The sequence below is a fragment of the Alligator mississippiensis genome, chromosome 16, assembly GCF_030867095.1.
Source record: "Alligator mississippiensis isolate rAllMis1 chromosome 16, rAllMis1, whole genome shotgun sequence".
In the NCBI taxonomy this organism is placed as follows: domain Eukaryota; kingdom Metazoa; phylum Chordata; order Crocodylia; family Alligatoridae; genus Alligator; species Alligator mississippiensis.
Window position 1 is genome coordinate 19888970 of NC_081839.1, and position 19226 is coordinate 19908195.

A 19226-nucleotide genomic window follows, 5' to 3' on the forward strand; every position below is an offset into this window, starting at 1 on the left:
AAGCAGGAAAGCATGTTTTTCTCTTTCAGTACATAAATATAGCAGCAATTACCCCCTTTCAAGGTTTATAAATTCTAAACCTTGAAAGGGGGTAATTTTTTTCAAAACAGCCTAGGTTAAAAAAGACTGTCTATTTTAAAGAGAACTAGGCAAGTAAGAACTTAAGCTCAAATTACTTTTACCTAGGCATTTTAGAAATTTTTCCCCAGGGTGACTTTAAATAATTGGTTTAATTCACAATCTAACCATAGTCCATACTTCTGATATTATAAATACTATAACAGTTAATACCAGTGTTTAAGAAGTTAGTTTCAAATTTGCACATTTTGATTTTAAAAGCTTTCTGTATCCAAACCATTACAGTTTTGTTCAATAAATCTGACAAGCTGGTTTTGTGTGTTTAAATTAAATTCAAGTTGCCATCTTAATGCAGCTTGATACAAATATAAGCAAAAATGTAATCATCTAATAAATAAACAATGTATATTTTACCATTTAATAGCATACTAAATTATAGGATTTCTAACAATCCAAGTATGTCAAGCTCTACATATATGTGTGTGTGTGTTAAGCTATATATATATATGACATATCTACACACATAATTTGTGTACCTAGGAAACATATGTAACAAATCTACTGTATAATAACTAAAACATCTCCATTTACAACTAAATACAGTGTTTTTTTAATCAACCAATGAAAATACATCTTTCTTTAAAAAGCAAATATATATACACAAACAAACACAATGAGAAAGTTACTAAAAACATTTAAACTGGGCTTTTGGCTTACTGATTTAAATTATAATTTTAAACCAATCCACTCTGGTATTGCAGGCTTAACATATGCCATTTGCACAGCTTCTGGTGTTGCTTCCTTTATAGGGTCTGAATTCTAGTTGGTGATAGATGGTGAAGAGTCTTTCCCAAAAAGGAAAATCTTTTCCCAACTAAAGATGGCCACAATCTGAATCAAGAGAGAAAGGATGACTTACGGACTACAGCTGTGGTGCCCAAACTTTCCCCTCTCCCCTCTTCCTCCCCACCCCACTCCCGATCAGATAGACAGTGCTCAGGCCCTCCATGGTGAACTGCCATATCTTAAGCTTGCACTATGAGCCAGGTGTAATTTCCAACTCCTCGCTCACAAACTGCTGGTAACGATGCATATGCTTGACGTAGCAACAGACCGTGTTGAACCATGAATTCCACCTTGTGAACACAGGCTCTGGTGATAGCAACACAGTTGCATGTGGGTCCCCACTTTGACTGGTGAGGGACAACACGTACCAGAACTTACAGGTTGGACAGTGTTTGAAAGCTTTCTTGAAGGAGGATGCCAGGCTATCTACATCAGGGAACTGCCTACCCCAGATACTACTTACTAAAAGACAGGATGTGCTCATTACAAGCAACTTGAATTCAATTTGGCAGCATTCCTTGGAGCACATCAGAGAAAGCCTTGCACATTGTTGGACAGAAATGCTGAGATCTTGTTAAATGCTAAGCCATAGTTGACAACTGCCTTCACTACAGCTTGTGCCACAGTAGAAAAAAAATGACAAATATGATGTGGACCAGCTCTGTTTGAAAAACAGGCAGGTCCCAGTCTGTCAAGCTCCTAGGTACAAATGAAATGTGCAACACAGTTATCTTGAGGGTTGGTGGCTTCATCAGCCACAATAGAGAAGGGTTTTATACTCTGCCAATGCAGACTTTGTGGACTGTACATATGAAGCAATCACTGCAAGGAAATAGTCTTGGTAACACTTGTTTGCATATGGAAAACTGCCAGCATGTTTCACATTTTGGTTCAGGTAGTCCCTTAACTTAGTGTGATCAGGTTTCTCTAGCAGAATGTTCAACACCACAAAATCCTCCATGAGGGAAAATGGTGCTTCTTGCCTTGCCATGTTGCTTTCCATGGTCCTTTTAAAGATCAAGGACCTGGTTGCGTGTTTCTTGCTCTGACCTTCAGCCTCCGCAGTAGCCTTTCACTTCATGAGCACCTTGGACTCTAAGGGTGCCTATACATGTGCTCCAATGCATGCTGATTAGAACACATTGGAGCAGCGTGCTGCAGTCTCACATATTCAGCATCCTGCATTTCAGAATGGCAGTTGGGGCACTTTAATTAGAACTTGTTGACTGAGCTTTAATTAAAGCACCCCCCACGGCCATTTTGAAACACAGGATACTGAATACTTGAGAGGCTGTGGCATTTTAATTAGAGTGGCTCCTGAGAGCTGCTCTAATTAAAACGCCCTCCTCACCCCAGAGCACAAGTATAGGTACCCTAAGTGTCTGTCAATACTAGTCTGGGAGTGGGATGGGTGGGTGGGCGGGGCAGAGCTATGATCCACTTCCCACAAGTCCCTGCTGGCAGAAGTGGTGCCCATTGCAGGGGCACACAGGGAGCAGATTGCAGCTGTGCCCCAGGCCCCGGCCCTGTGCTGTCACCGCACAGTGATCCTGATCCCTGGCCCCACCTGCCCATCCCAATCCTGGATGCTGTTCCCCGCCCACATGCCCTGCCCCTGCAGGTCCCAGCCAGTCTTCATGGACCCACCCACTCTATCTGGCATCCATGGCCTTGGGTGTGGGGCAGACAGTTCAGGGTGCCTGGGCAGTGGGGCCTGAAGGAGCCACTGCTAGGGCTGCTGGGAAAAAAAGTCTAGTCACTCCCAACCCTGCAGTGGGACTGGCTGCATTCACCAAAGCCTGCACTGGGCTTCATCCCCCCTCACCACCCTGTACCTAGGCCAGGCAGGACAAAGGGACCTGCTGTGGGCTGGACACAATGCCTTGGCAGGCCGCATCTGACCCATACATCAGATTTTGCCAACCCCTGTTGTAGCAGCATGCCTCTGGCTGCTTAAAAGTTGGCACCAAAACCCTGTTGCTTCCCTGACTGGCCCCAGGCCGGCACCTGTATGTACAGAGCCTATGTCACAGGATCAGTTTCTAATCTGCTCCCTCTCACTCCACTTGCCCCTCTACCATGATCCAAGATTGCAGGGCTTCCCACCCTTTTCTCTGCTTGCCAATAAGTTTATCTTTTTGCAACAAGCAGCCCACCAAAATCATGGAGCCCACAGTTTTGGGGGGGGGGGGGGTTATGGAAAATGCCTAATTTTGTGCTTTCCATGAGAAACATGAAATCATGATTATCAAATACTCACAAGTATTACACACATGATTATCAAATACTCATAAGACTTTGGTCATAATGTTGGTTTCAGGTCCTTCCCCTACAAATCTATTAACTCTGTATGCTCTGCTTTGCACACAGGTGTTTCCAAGTTGCTTTTCCCCATCTTGTATTGAGATACCCACAACAGGATATTCCAGGTCAGTCAAACTCTTGTATTTCACCGCTGCTCATTGAGCCTCTAGTTTCCTCTTAGACACCCGTTCCACTGAGCTCCACTCCTGCTCACGCTTCTAAAGTAGTTATACTATATATCTTAATCAAGCACTGCAAGATCAAAGGAATGGTGCTAGGCTTCTGCTGCCATGTACATACTCCATGTTGTCTTCCCTGTCCACCCTCCATGGGTCTCTGCTTTCCCTTTTCCAGACCTTCTAGTTCCTTTTTTTATTATTCTTTTGCTTAAGACAGTGCTCTTAAGCAGAAGTAAAACCAATTTCATAAAAACTGAAGTAGCTCACACTGGAAGGTGAGGGGGAAGGCTCACTTCCAGATTTTGCCCAATTTCTGTAAAACCTCTCTGCACCAACCTGTAGAAAGCTGCTGTGAATGCTTCATAGGCTTGAACTGGAAGCCTGGGGCCAGCAACTCAATGGACCAAAATGACAAATGTGTCTCCTGAACTAATATATAATTAGTTATTATGTTGCCTAATGTTTAGTAGCAATGATTTGGAGATGCAGTGAGGAACAAAGGAGGGGAAAAGCTCATGGTCTTTTCCGACAGATATTAATTTGGATACCAAGAACAAACGTGTAAAGGAAATGGAAGAACAGAACATGGAGTTTGGCAAAACTGCAAACGAGATTCTGTGGCCCTTGTTTTTTGGGGTCTCCTGATCGACACTATTTGGCACCCTCTTTCCAAACTTTATGTCCCCAGAGATAGTGAGGGGGAAAATTCAACCACCTTAGTATGAATTGGATGAATCCTGTCTACCTGTGACTGCTCCCCTATTCTATGTCTAGCTTTATCTGGCTGGTTTGCCAGAGTACTGTCTCTGCGGAAGATGGTTCTCTCTCTTGATGACCATGCTTAAAAGCCTGGTCCTGTGACTGTCTGTCTCATTCTATCCTTGGCTGGGCCTCTGCATATGCTGTATACAGCAGGGTCTGAGTGAAAATTTCCTCACATGGAGACTTTTCCATTGACTCCTCATGTGACATTAGAAACTTACTTAGTCATTTTGTAATTTTTTTTCACTTCACCTGAAGGAAATGCTGACACTCCTTCCACTACCCACTAGAATTTCTGAGTCAGAAGAGGAATCTGCTCTAGATAAACAACTGGCATAGGAACTGTGTGTACTCCTTGCATCAGCTGCACTTCAGTAGATGTCCAGTTTCCTAGGCTGCTGTTCCTGGCTAAGTACAGACAGTCAAAAAGTCCGAGGCTGAATTGATTCAGTCTTTGCAGGTTAGTCAAAGCTGCAAAAATTGAATCAATAAGCAAATGAACAGACATTCACTTTTGATTCAGAAAATGCAGCTCCATGCCTGCAGTGACTCGAGCCAGAAGCTGGAGAGCACTAAAGCATGACTCTCTGGCACATAACCAGCATGGGCTGTGTATTCACTTCCTTTTCCAATAAACTGGTTTGTGATCAGTTAAGTCTGATACTACATTCAACCAGGTTTATCTTAAACCAGTTTCAGCCATTTTGAAACTGGTTTATGTGCACTGAATTTCTGTTCTGTTACAGGTTTAAACCAGTTTCTGATCACTTAAACCGGTTTATGTGTAACTTCTGTCCAAGCCCCTCTGACTGCTCACAGACTGGGTATATCCCCATGAGCAGGAATGCGCATTTCCCCAGAGACAAATAGCAGCAACACATATTTGTGCCACTGCTACTTTTCCTGGGAAACACCCTTGAACACACGCTCTGGCATGTGGCAAGTTACCTGGGTAAGGTAGGGGACACTGGGGCCAGCATCTGACCTGACCCTAGCAGCCTTACCTGGGATCCTGGGGGGCCCCCAGGGCTGCAGCGATAGTGATCCTGGCACACAGAGCCTGGCCAGCAGCTGGAGTGTGGCTCTAGCCAGCCAGGCTCCAGTTTGGGGCATTGCATGCTGCTGCCACGTGCACTGCCCTGCTTCTCTTTGCCAGCTTTTTTGTTTGTTTTTTTTGACACTGGGATCTCCTGGTGTCAAAAAAATCCCCAAAAAACAAAAAAACACCACACTGCAAATTAATGGTACAGCAAACACATGCATGTGTGCAGTTTGTGGCACTGCAGACAGGTTTGCAGTACTGCAAACAGCACATGCACGCTCATCTAGACACACCCACTCTTTTTAAGAACAGAAGGGACAATTGTGAATTCTTGTAGAACCCAAGCCATAGGACTTTCTCAGTTCAAGTCCAAAAGCTGTGGTTGAATCATAGTATCTCTCTGAGAAACTCCTAATTTTAGTTGACTTCCAGTGACATAGACTTTACAACAACCCATAGTAAGCTGGTCTACCTTTCCATGTTTTAGCCTCAATGTTCCATGTTTTAGCTAGGGCAAGAAGCAGAAGATCCGAGTTCTAGCTCTCCTCCTCCCCCACCCCGCCTTACTCAGAGTAGGTTTGAACTTGCATCTCTGATTTCCTAGCATAGTGCTCTGATAACAGATTAAGTGTTATCCTAGGCCCTCACCTTGAAGTATTTAATAGTTATTGGAGGCAGAGCAGTAGGGAAGTTTTTGCCTTATTAGGTTCAAGGACCTAGGCTACAGCTCAGGGCTGCTGCCATGGCAGGTCACACATCCCCTAGTTTTTCCTCTGCATCTCTCTTAGCTGTCCAAGGGGGCAGCCTCAAAAGGAACACCAGAGAGCAGCGTGGCTAATGCCCAATGTGCGGTGTGGGGATTAGAGCACTATAGTTACTGGAACTAAGGCATCAGAGGGTCCTCCTGCATCTAACTCCCATTAGTTGTAGGTTTCTGGCTGTCCATGTTTTTGTGACTTAAACACACTTGCTCACCCAGAATAGGCACATGTGTGTAGTCTTACACCTGCCTGCATAGTGTAAGGACTTGCCCATGCTTAGCCCATAGCAGGAAAAATAATTATATTCTATACAACCACAACACAAGGATTTTTCTTGGTACAAGTATGATATAAAGAAAGTCTACCCCTCCAAGCAATGTTTTTATATCTGCAAGTGCCCAAAGTAGACCTGTCCCTAAATTCCTCACAGTACCTTTTTACAGCCTCTTCCACTCAAGGGTTTCAGAGCACCTCACAGACTGTGTGTGGTGAGTTTCATTCCCAGTTTCAACAGGGGAAACTGGGTCAGAGGATGATTTCTGCAAGGCATCCATATGCCATGATGATGGCAGTTCAACCCATATTAATAACAGGTCACAAAATAAGTGTGTCAAAGCTAGGAGCATAAATTGAATCCTTGCCATCTGCTCTACCTCCTAGTTTATGTTATCCCCTTTGATTGTCAAATGAAAAGGAAGAAAAACTTGGTCCCCACCATCTTCCCAGTTTCTGGCTCCATCTTAGTTAGCAATGGAGAATGTGGTCCAGCCCTGCAAGGTCATAAGTCTCATTTCTGCTACAGCAGGTCATCTTCCTCCATAGAGGCCGGTTTTCACTTCAGAATGAGGTCTTGAGGTACATCCCTCCAGCTCTTACACAACATCTGTGGTCACTGCCTCCATTCTGACAAATAGTAAATTGCATAGGGTGCAGAGGAAGAAGTATTCTCTTCCAGTGTGGCATGGGAGTCATTATCCCAAGTGGTCCCAGTCCCCACTGATACACCCATAGGTAGGATGTGTAAAGTGATAATGGATCCCATCAGTATGATACAGAAAAGATATCAAGCATATGTCCTGCAGGCTGGATCTCACAATCTGGAAGACTAACTTTCTGGAGGGAAATTCAGTGGCAGGGAGAGCAATGGTAGCATTAACCCCATGGTAACCAGAGTCAGTTTATTGGCACACACACCACCTGGAAGGTTACTGTTGCAGCTGAATTTCTGGGTTAATATCTCCATGGATACCCACGGTTGCTGCCACTGCCAGTTGCTCCAATGTCAAATTCCCTGGTCAAAATTTCCATGAAGGAGTGCAGTTCTGCAGTGTAGGGCAAGCAATGGTGGTGCTAACCCTTGCAGCTGCTAGAGCCACTGTGTCCGTGGAACTAGTGATGAGTATCTAGCTGGGGTCATCTAGACCCAGCACTCTTTCCTGCTTCTGCAGGGAGTCGGACTCGATGATCTATTGAGGTCCCTTCCGACCCTAACATCTATGAATCTATGAAAGGGGCCTAAGCTGCTACTGCTCACCCCATCACTAAAGGCACTCATCTGGCCTGCAGGGCCAAATGAGTTTAACACCCCTGTGGGGCCTGCAGGTCTAAATGAGTTTAACACACCTGCGGCAGAGGATGAAGAGATACTGGCGCCACTACTTAATCATCTCTTTTTACACTTACCCTTCACTTTCCCTTCAGGACAGTATTTTTTCTATTCCCCTTTGCTCCCTTGCCTTTGTAACTTCAAGTGAGGTTTTCATCCCTCCCCGGAATTTTTAGATATCATACTGTACCTCTCTGCATCTAGCGTTCTTCTACGTCTAGCTAATTCTCTCACCCCAGGCTCTTTTGTTTATCCCCAAGTTTTAATATGAGAAAAAAAGCAACCACTCTCCTAGTGCCACTTCTTGCTTTGTGAGCTCAGCACTAAAAGGCAACACAAACAACACATCCACACCTCTGGCTATTGTCAGCCAAGTTTCACCAGCATAAATGGTGGGAGAGTTAAAAAAAAATAAATTCCTACAGTTATACAATTGTCCAGCACTGAACCAATGCATGAGGCTAGGAAAGGCAATCAATCAGGTACACCAATGAAAGTTGGTGTTTGTCTAAAAGCAAAAGCGGTCAGTGTGGTAGAGGCGGTATCTTTTATTAGACCAACTATTTGCAAAAAAATTCTTTATTTTCAAGCTTTTAGGCTCTCATGCTCTTCCTCAGGCAAATGAAGATATCGTAATTAGCCATTTTGAAATGAAAACTTCATAATTCACAACAGAACTTCCTTCCCCAGGAGAACCTTTCCATCACCAGTCCTCCTGTAAAATATGAAACAGCTTAATAGGAAAGAAGCAAAATTCAACATCCTGCTTGCCATCAGACACCTTTGAGGTAAACAGACAGCTCCAACTTTTATCTGAGCCTAATTTGCATAAATGAACTTTTCCACACAGGAGAACTTATACCTACCTCCACCTCTCCTGTGTAATATGAAGTTTTATTTCTACCTGGGTGAAATTTTATAATCTTCGCATTTTCCTTTGCCCGAAGAAGGGTGCATGAGCCCAAAAGCTTGCAAATAAAGAAAAAAAAATTGCAACTATCTAGTTGGTCTAATAAAAGATATTGTCTCTACCATACTGACTGCTCAGATATAACAAGGCATTAGTGGACTACTTAAGCTGCAGGACAAATTCATCTGATCAGCAGACCAAGGCAGCAGCAGAGGTTCATGGGGCTTACTCCTGGTAACTTAAAAGGTTCCACTAAATCAGTATAAAGATATATGATCCATGAGAACAGTATCACTGGACAAAAATAGCAGTTACAATATCTTAATGGTGGACTATTGCTACCAGGTCATCTAAATGCCCATTTCTTGTCATCTAGATGGCATTTTTTGTTACGCACAGGTAGGTATTCTACTCTGCATGCACCAGCAACAGAATGGTGCTAAAATGTATGAAGCCCCCCACCAATAGCCAACTGGCTAAGCCACATGCCTGGAAACCAGAGTTCTAGCCCTGCCCCTCAGTGGGAGCAAGGCTCCAAGTTAGAACCCAGGCCCCTTCCCTTGCTGGCCAGCAGCCACATCACTGAGCCACACCCCCTCTTGCTGGCTCTCTTCCTCCTGGTCCAATGCATCTTCCCCCTCATAGCTGCCCAAAGGGGCACACCAAAAGGAGCACCAGAGAAAGGTTTAGAATAGATAATGCCTGATCTGCAGAGTGTGGTTCATACACTATACTAGGAAGTCAGACCAGCTCTGGGGTGGGTAGCCCCTTCTGAGGCCATGAAGCCTGTCAGGTTTCAAGGAGATTGGGACAGGGGTTCCTGGAAAACTGCACCTCAAACTGTTCAGAGCAAAACTCAGGATGTGTGAGTGTGAAGGCACAGGGAGATGAAAACAGCAGACATGGTAGCTGCTGTGGAGGCCACGGGCACCTTCTCTTCTTGCCTGTCACCACATCTTGCCGGAAAAGATAATATATAGGGAGGCTGCCCTTGAGCTTCAACTCAGTCATGGTCCTAATGGACCCTACTAAACCCTGTAGGTTCTTGGACCCCTTCATGGGACCCACTCTAAGTAGGTGCCTCAAGAGGACAACCTAAGCCTTATGGGCTATAGGTATGCTGCTGGTTCCTACTGCCCAAGTGCAGCACCCTGCACTTGTCAGTATTGAATCCCATCCTATTCTCATTTGCCCACCCCTGTAACCTGTCCCTCCCTTCTGGCGTGCCCACCTCACCCCAAATCTTGGTGTCATCCATGAATTTAAACAGGGTGCTTTTCACCCCCTCGTCCAAGTCACTAACAAAGAAATTTAACAGTGCGGGCCCAAGGACCAAGCCCTGGGGGACTCCACTGCTCATATCCCTCCAGGTTGAATATGACCCGTCTACCACCACTCTCTGAGTACGGCCCCTCAGCCAATTTGTGACCCATCTGACTGTGTAGGCATCAATACCACAGTCACCTAGCTTTTTAATGAGAATGGGGTGGGAGACAGTGTGATATAAACATATAAATATATGTTCTGCAATATATGTTGTACTTTCCTGCACAGTCAATGCAGACTATCAGGGAAAACACAGATTTCTTTTATGTGGAGAAAGAATTACAGAGAATAAAAAAAAACAAAAAGAGGATTTTGGGGCAGGAATAAATTGAAAGGAATGGATTAGGAAAGGGTATTGGGGTATTTTGGAAAGAATTGGATCCCACTTGCTAGGAACAGACTAGCAAGTAGGAAGTGAGAGCCTTCCTGACGCTGCTAGAGGACACAACTCAGAAAGATGACAAAGGCACAGCTGACAAAGCTAATTTCAAACAATGCATTTATGCTCCTTCTCTGTCCTTCTCCCAGGTCACTGGGATTGGAAGGGACCTCAGGGAAGGATCACAGTCACTGCCAGCTACACATGTCAATATCAGAGCAGTTCCTCCCCCCTCTTCCCCCTCCTTCTCCTTAGTTTGTATTTCCCTGCAAGCCCGGCTTCAAAACTTGAAACCCTTTGAAATTTAAATGTTTCAAGTGCCCTCATTTCATTTCAAAGCTGTTTCAAAGCCTTGTGTTTTGTTTCAGTTTCAGTGCTCCAGGCTTGAAACACCTTCAAAATGAAACGTCTGTCAAAATTTTGCACAGCCCTAGAAACCACCTAAATGGCAAGCAAATGAGAGTGTCATGTCCATGGTATGTAATTCCTTAGCAGTCACCACTGAGAGCCAGAAACAGATTCTGTAGTTTCAGTCCATCAGGAGTTTTAACTAGATAACCAATCCACAAATGGACAAAACTCCATAAAGTACACTTTTGCTGTGATGATGCCAGGATGAAAGGTTTTGTACCTAACTATATTTCATCTGAACCACCCCATGAATGTTATTTGACATAACTTGTTGCTACAATTAAAATAATCCCAAGCATAAATGTTATCCTGGTGATTAGCACTGGATTTCATGGGCATCAAGTCAGTGTGGTAATAAGTGTGTAGAGGCAAAGAACTAGGCTAAGTTTGATTGGGCTAAAGAGATGTAACCAGCAAGGTTCTAAGCAGAAGCTCTTCAGGAAAGTAGACTTAGGAGGAATGATGCTTCTCTTTATTTAAAGAGGATTCCTTGTAAAGCTGTGGTCTCCAACCTTTTTATGGTGAAGATTACTTTTTGGTACCCGAAGATCTACCATGCACCCCTTCCACCCCCCCACCCCCAGTACTGGTCAAGTTACAAATTGACCCATGAAAAAGTGTGTGTGTGTGTGTTCATGTTGTGGGGAGCCTCCATAGTTTCATAGTTGTTAGGGGCTGGAAGAAACCTTACAGATCATTGGGTCCAGCCCCCCTGTATGGATCGGACTGGACACTGTAGCAACTTCAGTTTCCTTTGACCATTCAGAAAGCATAAAAATGCTTCCACAAGCCTCTCCTTCCCCCTTCCCCCCTCCAGTCTAAAGTTACAAAATGAGGAAAACATTTTTCTTTAGGCAGATGAGCTAAGATCCCCTGATGATGATGTGAGCCCTTACAGGATGTTCAGAGAACATTGGTGCTTAAGATCAATTCAATTTTTCAGACTTAAGTGAACATAAAAGTCTTCTTTCCATTAACTTTAAATGCTTTCTCTGCTCCCCAAAAACAGAGGATAATGACAATTGCAGATATCTACTTCTGCAGCTGCAGCCACCAAGATCTCATTTACAAGCAGGCAAATGTATGCCTATCACTGGCCTAAGTTTTAGGGTCTTCCAGATCCCAAAGAATTCTTCAAGTGGTAGAGCACAAGCCAGCAAACAAACAAAGCAAGCCCATGAGACAGGGACTGCATCTTCCTGTAATACACAGCACCACTCAAAGAACAATTCTTGTAGCCAAGAAGGGAGGAGAGAAGAGAGAAATAGTGATCTAAAGCAGCAACCTATGGCCTATGGGCAGGATCTGGCCAGCAAGGCCAAGGGGCTTCAGCAGCATTTTGGCTACAGGAAGAGAATGGGAAATCCAGCCTGCAAAAAAAGTTTTCTAGTCCATGTTTCACTAACAGAGTGCTAATCCCCAGATGTCCGATCCAGCCTGTGTTCCATGTTCTGCATTCATGTGTACTGATCTCCTTCTGCCCCTTCATGCCCCTCACTACCTCAGCTGAATTTGTAAAAATGTGGAAGGCTTGCCATGCTTCACAGTAGCACATTTCTGTGCTGAAGCTTCATTAGAGGGGCAAGAGAGCAGCCCTCTGCACAGAGAAGGATCTGTTGGAGCAGCCAGAAAGAAACAGTATCCCCTGGGCCGTCCCAGAAGAGGGGCACGAATTGGAGGGGGCCTCGCAGTCAGTGCTGTATAGGTCTCACCATGGCCACCATGCACTGCCACTGCCGAAAGCAGCCGGCTTTGCTGCCGCCACATGCTGCCGGTTGCAGCTGCTCGTCACCTCCCCGCTCCGCCAACTTTAGCTGCTCGCCACCCCGCTGCACCAGCTTCAGCCACTTGCTACCCCTCCCACCCCAGGCCCCGCACAGGCTGATACGCCCCAGGCCCCATACACCCCTAGGGACGGCTTTGGTATCCCACAGTACTGGCCAAGTTACAAACTGACCCATGCTAGTAAAAGGTTGTGGATCCCTGACACAGCTGCAGTAGAGTCAATGGCCCGGTGCATCCTTATACAGCGACAGGAAGCACTGCAAATTCAACAAAATGGCATAGCAACATGGCAAGAGACACAAACTGTTACAATCTGAGGGATGAGATTAATGTTGCTTTAAAAGCGAAAAGTATGTTATTACTCCATATATTTATGGGGCATTCACAAGCCAAAACAGAAGTTGATAAGTTTACAAGTTTATATTGAGACTCTCTCTCTGGAATACTTATACATTATGATGGACAACAAACAGTACAAATTACTGCATTCAAAGAGAAATATGGCCAAGCTACAGTGAAAAAGCTAAATTCAAGGCAGCTCGTTTTGAAGCTTAGATCTGCTATTAATTTGCTGTACCATGTATCTGAGTCTCTTTGTTCCTCAATTTTCCCAGCAGTAAAACAGGACTATTAATAAATTTACATCAGATGCTGACACTCGTGACTTAAATCTTTAAAGTGTGATAATCCTTGGATTGAATATGAACAGGATGGTATTAAGATACCACATGTAACAACACATCCCATTGCACTCTCTAGCTCTGATACACAGCCTCTGGAGTCGAACAGAGCAAACATTTTAAGAAACTGTAAAATACGAAATTATTACTACACATTTTATTTTTCACTAGTTTTAAAGATGTTTAGGAAGCCACAAAAATGAGTTTAAGAGAATATAAGTACTGCCATTTACTGGGTCAGACCATAGGTACATCTTACCCCGTATCCAGTGTCACACAGTGGGAGAGCAGATGCTGAATGAATGGGAGACTGAACAGGGTGTGACCAGTTTTTTCCCCCACTGTTCCTCTCTCATTTGCCTCCTCCAGCATTTAAGACCTAGGAAGTTCTGATTCAGAGGTTGTATCCCTAACTCCCATGCTCAATAGCTATTGATGATCCTTTCCTCCAAGAATGTGTCTAATCCCTTTCTGCCTCTGGCTAAACCATCAGCTTCTGCAGCATGGTGGTAGTGAGCTTCACGTTGAATCACCTGCTGTGTTCTTGTACTGCCTGAGAGAGTGCATAATAAGTCCCTATTATATACTCCTTCTCTTACAATACAAGAAGGGTCATAAAATGAAACCAGAAGTTAAAAACCCGGTTCCCTCGCTGGACACCAGCTGATGCACTGGCGTTTCCATATTCCACTCGTTTCCTCACAAACGCTCCAATTAATCCAAGCTACTTAAAAATTCAAATGCAGTGCAGTGAATTGGGTTTCCTTAGGCCGGGGATGCCTCGCTCGGAGTTTGAGCGCCCTTGATTAGGTTTAGGGCCCAGTTCAGCCTTGCGGCGCAAAGGAGCCACCAGAGCGCAAAGCGGTCCCAGTTCCTCGTTTTAGCGCGGACGAGCCCCGCCGAGGTCTGGCCCTGGCCCTGGCCCTGGGGCCAGCCGCCCCGCCCGTCGCGCCCACGGGAGCGCACAGCGGCCCCCGCGGCCCGGCCTCCCTCCCCGCCGCCAGCTGGGCTCGGAGCGGGCGCACGAAGCCGGGACCCGCCGCAGCCCGGCCCCTTCCGACGGCGACCAGCCCTGCTCCGCGTCCGGGCCTCAGCCTCGCCACTTACCAGCTGTCCCTGGGGAGTGCGCGGAGCAGGCGGATGCCGGGAGCCAGCGACGATCTCATGGTGCCCGTCCCGGAGCGCGGCTGCACAAGGAGGCGATGGGGAGCAGCAAGCAGAGCAGACACCCGCGCTGCTCCCGCCAGGCGACTGCTGACATTTAAATGCCCCGCTGGGGCCCGGCGCCGGGACTCACAGATGAATCAGCCGCTCCCCGCCCCGGCCCCTCCCAGCGCCGCGCCACGGCCGCCTCCCCCCTGAGCAGCCGGCTGGACCAGGCTGGGCACTGAGCACTGCGCACGCTCCCGCCGCGGACTGCAGCCCCCGCCTCATCCCCTCAATCCCAGCGCTCCTCTGCTGCCGCCACTGCTGCTCCCGAGGCACAAGCGCGCGCTGCGGTGGCACCGGGCGAACGAGCTCGCTCGGCCGCTGCTGCTGTGACACCCTGCCGGGCGGGGAGCGCTGGGCCGGATGCTGCACACGCCTATGCCCGGTCCCTTTTCGCGTCCCGTGCGCCCCGCGCTGTGCCCAGGCACTGGACCCCTGCCACACTCCTCCAGGCTGGCGGCCTGGCCCAACCCGAGCGCCTCCTCTAGTCCAGTTGACAGTCACTCACTCGTGGCCTCGGCTCGGGGAGGGTGTAACAGGTCACAGGGGTGGGTAGAATAATCTGTCCCCATGGGTCTGACTTAGACAAGCCCCTGGTCAAATAGTCGGCCAAAGCCCTGAAGCAAAGGTTTAGAATCCCCACCTGGAATTCGCAAGCATTGCCCCTGAGGATGTGGGATATTCACATTATCTGTAAGAACAGCCAGTCTTTTTCTGAGTCTTACAAAATTCAGTGACTCCATGTGGCAAGTACCTCCACAGTTTCATTCCTGTGACTGGCATTTTAACTTCATGTGAGGTATGCACCCTTGCCTTGCAACTTCAGCTTGATCCCCTCACCTATAGAGCTTCCCCCAGCAGCCATACCCAAATTCCCCCATTCCCAAATGTAACCCCATGTCCCTTGATCATGCACCTACATCCACTTCAGGTCCAGGCCTCTATACACTCCTCTGCATCAATTCCCTCACACAGTCCTTACTCCCTCTCTTCCTCCTAAACACCCTCTCTCTTTACCTCCCATGTTCATATACCTCCAACCCAAACCTTACTATATAGGCCTCTTTTCTCCTATACCCATTTGCATGCATAGGTGCCAACTTTTATTTTTGCTGGAGGGATCTAAGATGATGGACATGAGGAAAGTTTTATGTATTTCAGGTGACAGCCCTCTTCCCAAGCAGGGCCAGGGCATTGGGCCCCCACATGCTTGGCACCTCTGTTTTCAGCCACTCTTTTTCTGCTAAGATAGCCCCGCCCTATTCCTCATACACATATGCTACCCTATCTCATCTCTATCTTATAATTTCGTGTCTTGGACCAAATCAGCCAAATCATTTCCAAATTATATCAACTAAACAGAGCTCAATCATTTAAATCCATGTGACACTGCCACCAACAAGTCTCCTATCTCCCAGGTTCATCAGTCTGGGGCTTCAAATACTCCCAAATCCATGGCAGGCATCCTACATGCAAGCCCCAAGCCTGGAGGCCTTGAATTCCCCCTGTTCTCCCTTGCCCCTAGCCCAGGGGTGGGCAAAATGTGGCCCGAGGGCCAGAAGCAGCCTGCCAAGCCATTCTATCTGGCCCACGGGGCCCCTAAAAATTTTAGAAAATTAATATTTATCTGCCCTTGGCTGCCTGTCATGCAGTTCTCGATGGCTTGCCAAAACTCAGCAAGCGGCCCTCCACCCAAAATAATTGCCCACCCCTGCCCTAGCTAAAAGGCTGAAGGAGCAAGTTACAGGGAAAGCCTAAGAGCAATCCCCAATCACCATAATTTGTGTAGCCAAGATCATCCCATTAGGAGGCTTTATAGTACACTCCTGAAGGCAGTGGTGATGCGTTGGGGGTGCATGTGCACCCCCTGAGAGCACTGGTGCACCCCCTGACCATCTGTGCTTGCTGGTTGGCAGGATTGGCTGCAGGGGACCTCACCCCTGGTTGGCAGGACTGGTCGCAGGGGGCGGCACCAGTCACCCGTTTCTGGAGGGGTGCTTGCCTGACGTCAGCAGCAGTGGTGATCTCTCGCGGTTGAGGTGTTGACCCTGGACTTAATTAGGACTAATTAAGTGCCCAGTCAGAGGCTGTCAGCAAGTCCAGACCAACAAGGGGTGGTTTTTGACTGAGTCAGTTAACAGGTTAATCAGGGTGTATTTGATCACCACCTAGCTAACCCGGCAATTAGTGAGCTAGGATTAATTAGAATACACACACAGGATGTAAACTGACATGATAGAACGGTTTATTAAATCACAACAAACATCAGGTAAGTAAACAATACACACACACCTGGTCCCCACAATGACCCTTACCAATACAACAATGTAACTCTTACCTTATACTTATCCTATCTAAACCTTAATAACACAAATCAACAACTTAATATTCCCTCAAGAATGGGGTAGACTTTACTGAGGGAGAGGGGAAACTTTATTAGGCTCATGTCCCTGTCTCTGGTCCTCCAAGCGTGGTCTGCTCCTCAGGCAACTGCTTGGTAGACCTTACCTTCCCCTCACAAACAAGGAGGGGTAACCCACAACCAGGACAAACGTGAGGGAGAAAAGGAATAGGTGATACTTACAATGGGATGTGGAGGGCCGCTGCTTTATGTGATACACACACCCGGGGGGAAAGAAACCCGGGGGGCCAACGCTATCTACCTGCAGCGAAGATTCACCACAATGGAGGGAGGAGATCGGTGGAGCCTCACAGATCACTGGAATCCAGCACAGCGTGTCTCCACAGTACACAGCCAGAGAAACCAGTCACTCCTAACTCTTGTCATAACCCAATGATTTTTGGTGCCTCGGCACATTGGCATTTTCCCGCCACATGGAGCTTTCTTTGCACGGTGGATTTCTCAGCTGCAGAGAGAAAACCCCGGTGCAAAAGAGTTCCTGCCATTTGTATGCAAATTTGTACCCCATTATTGGCTAGTTCTAAATTATTCCTACCTGGCGGCTAGCGATTGGTTTACTAGCCGTATAAAAGGTCAGAGCAGTTTCCGCCCAAGTTGGAGGACTCCACAACCATCTCGTGGAGAACTCTAAGCACGCCGTGGAGCCTAGCAAACTCTGCTTGTGCCTTGGAGGAAAACTTAGGGGCCTGATCAGCCTACTCCCCGTCATCGTGATTATATTGACGTACCCCCGTGTTAAGCGCTCGTGAAGTCGTGCATCGACGACTCATCTCAGTTTGGTTTGAAGAGAGATCTCATCCCCGTGTGTTTGTGTGCAATTGTAATTCAAGCAAGTTTTCTTCCTGCACTGCGACCATCGGCGGTGTAAGTAAAGTTTTCTTTATAAAACCAATACGTTTCTGTGCCTAACTCTATTCCATTGTGGAAAATCCCCACCTGACAGTCCGAGCTACTGGCCATAGCCTTAGACCGCCCTCAGCCGCCACATGGCATCACGGACAGGATACGGGGAAGACACGATGGAGTTAGAGCTAGTGAGAAACTGCCCTTGGCGCAGTGGGAAACGGCACATAACAGACGCCGAAGAACTAGAGGCGCATATCGCTTACCATCAGGCGGGCGGAACGGGTGAAAGGCTCATCAGCGGCTACTTTTCGCTGAAGGGACAAGAGAGGGAAGCACATCTTTACCCCGGAGCTTTCGGGTGTGTGATGGGTGGAGAGCAGGTCCTATTCAGATCCCGAGAGGAAGGAGGCACTGTATCCTCCGTCCGAGTGAAACCGGCGGGCGCAGCAAACCCGACTTTCGACCCAGAGTACACCCACTGCCTGCGATATGTGCAGGAGACGGAAGACCAGTTTAGTCCCCAAGCAGTGTTGTCTAGATTGAGGAGCCGCGAGCTCCTGTCCGATCTCCGTGAGAGTTTGGAGACAGAGGGACGCGTCGCAGCTGAAGGGGCAGCCCCGAAGTGCGACAGGGGGAAAATGTTAAGTGTAATGTTCCGTGCTATGACAACTCTAATGCGGGAAAATGCAAGTTTAAAAGTCCAGCTGCTCGCAGCCGGTCAGGCGGCTAAAGATGCGGCTGTGAGAGAGAATCCTGAGACGCCATTTCAAGATGGTGCCGAGCAAGAAGGGAGCCACGCGGAAGAGCTGGAAAAGATGGGCGGAGCTTCAAAAGAACAAGCGAGAATCCGTCCAGCGGTCCTGCCCACTGAAGTGACGTCGCTTCCAGCGGCCCCGCCTTCTTGCCACAGGGAGGGAGCATCGAGCGGAGGAGAGCATCCGCCCCTCCTACCAGAAGCAGCAATGGCTCTAACAGCAGCTCGTCCCGTGACACCGACCTGCCAGGCAACTGATCCACCGAGTGCAGCTTGTGCCACCACCTATCGTGCTCGTACGTGGACTGAGTTGCAGGAACTGTACGAGGAGTCAAAGATCAGGCCTGAAGAGACCCTAGCCATGTGGTTGGGACGCCTAGTTGTGGAATTTGGGTCCGACTTGTTGGACTTGGAAGAAGCAAGTTTTCTGATCCAGCGGGCCTCGTGGAGTAGAGGGCATGTCACCGACATCAACACAGTGACGTTCAACGTTCATTGGCCCATTCTGCTTCCGGCGCTTGCCACAGGACAAGTCGGTCAGGAATCTCACGCATGGCATAACGGATGGCCGGAGAGAGCAAGCGCGGAGCAACTTTTGCTGGCCATAATCAGAATCTCGTACTGCTCCTGGAACCCCAGAGCATGTGTACTGGGACTAACATCACCCCAGCAGAAAAGGCCATGGCCTCACCGCTATCTGCAAAATCCTGGGACTGTTCCAATAAATTTGAACAGTGTAAAAGCCTGTGTTGAGGTCTACGGAGGAAAGAACACCGTTGTCCTCCGGATTTTCTTCAACCCAATGCTTGGTCAACCTGCAAGCAACCTTTTGCGTCAGCTTTCGCGACTGCGCATCCTTATGAAGACGAGAACACATAGCGACTGGGAGCATCGATCTACTGCATACCCGATCGAAGCTCAGGGAA

The 19226-nt window shown here is 47.4% G+C and overlaps 1 protein-coding gene across 2 annotated transcripts in view; it reads right to left on the bottom strand.

Annotated features, from left to right (window-relative positions):
* The window catches only part of SLC37A2 (solute carrier family 37 member 2), an 86686-nt gene extending 72274 nt beyond the window's left edge, over nucleotides 1-14412 (bottom strand). Inside the window, exon 1 of one of the 2 annotated variants that reach the window (XM_006257990.4) lies at nucleotides 14177-14412. In XM_006257990.4, coding sequence (XP_006258052.1) covers nucleotides 14177-14235 — 59 coding nt within the window. In that variant the 5' untranslated portion in view covers nucleotides 14236-14412. The remainder of the gene's footprint in view (nucleotides 1-14176) is intronic. The other variant, XM_006257989.4, reaches the window with a different exon arrangement.
* Between the last annotated feature and the right edge of the window lie 4814 nt (nucleotides 14413-19226).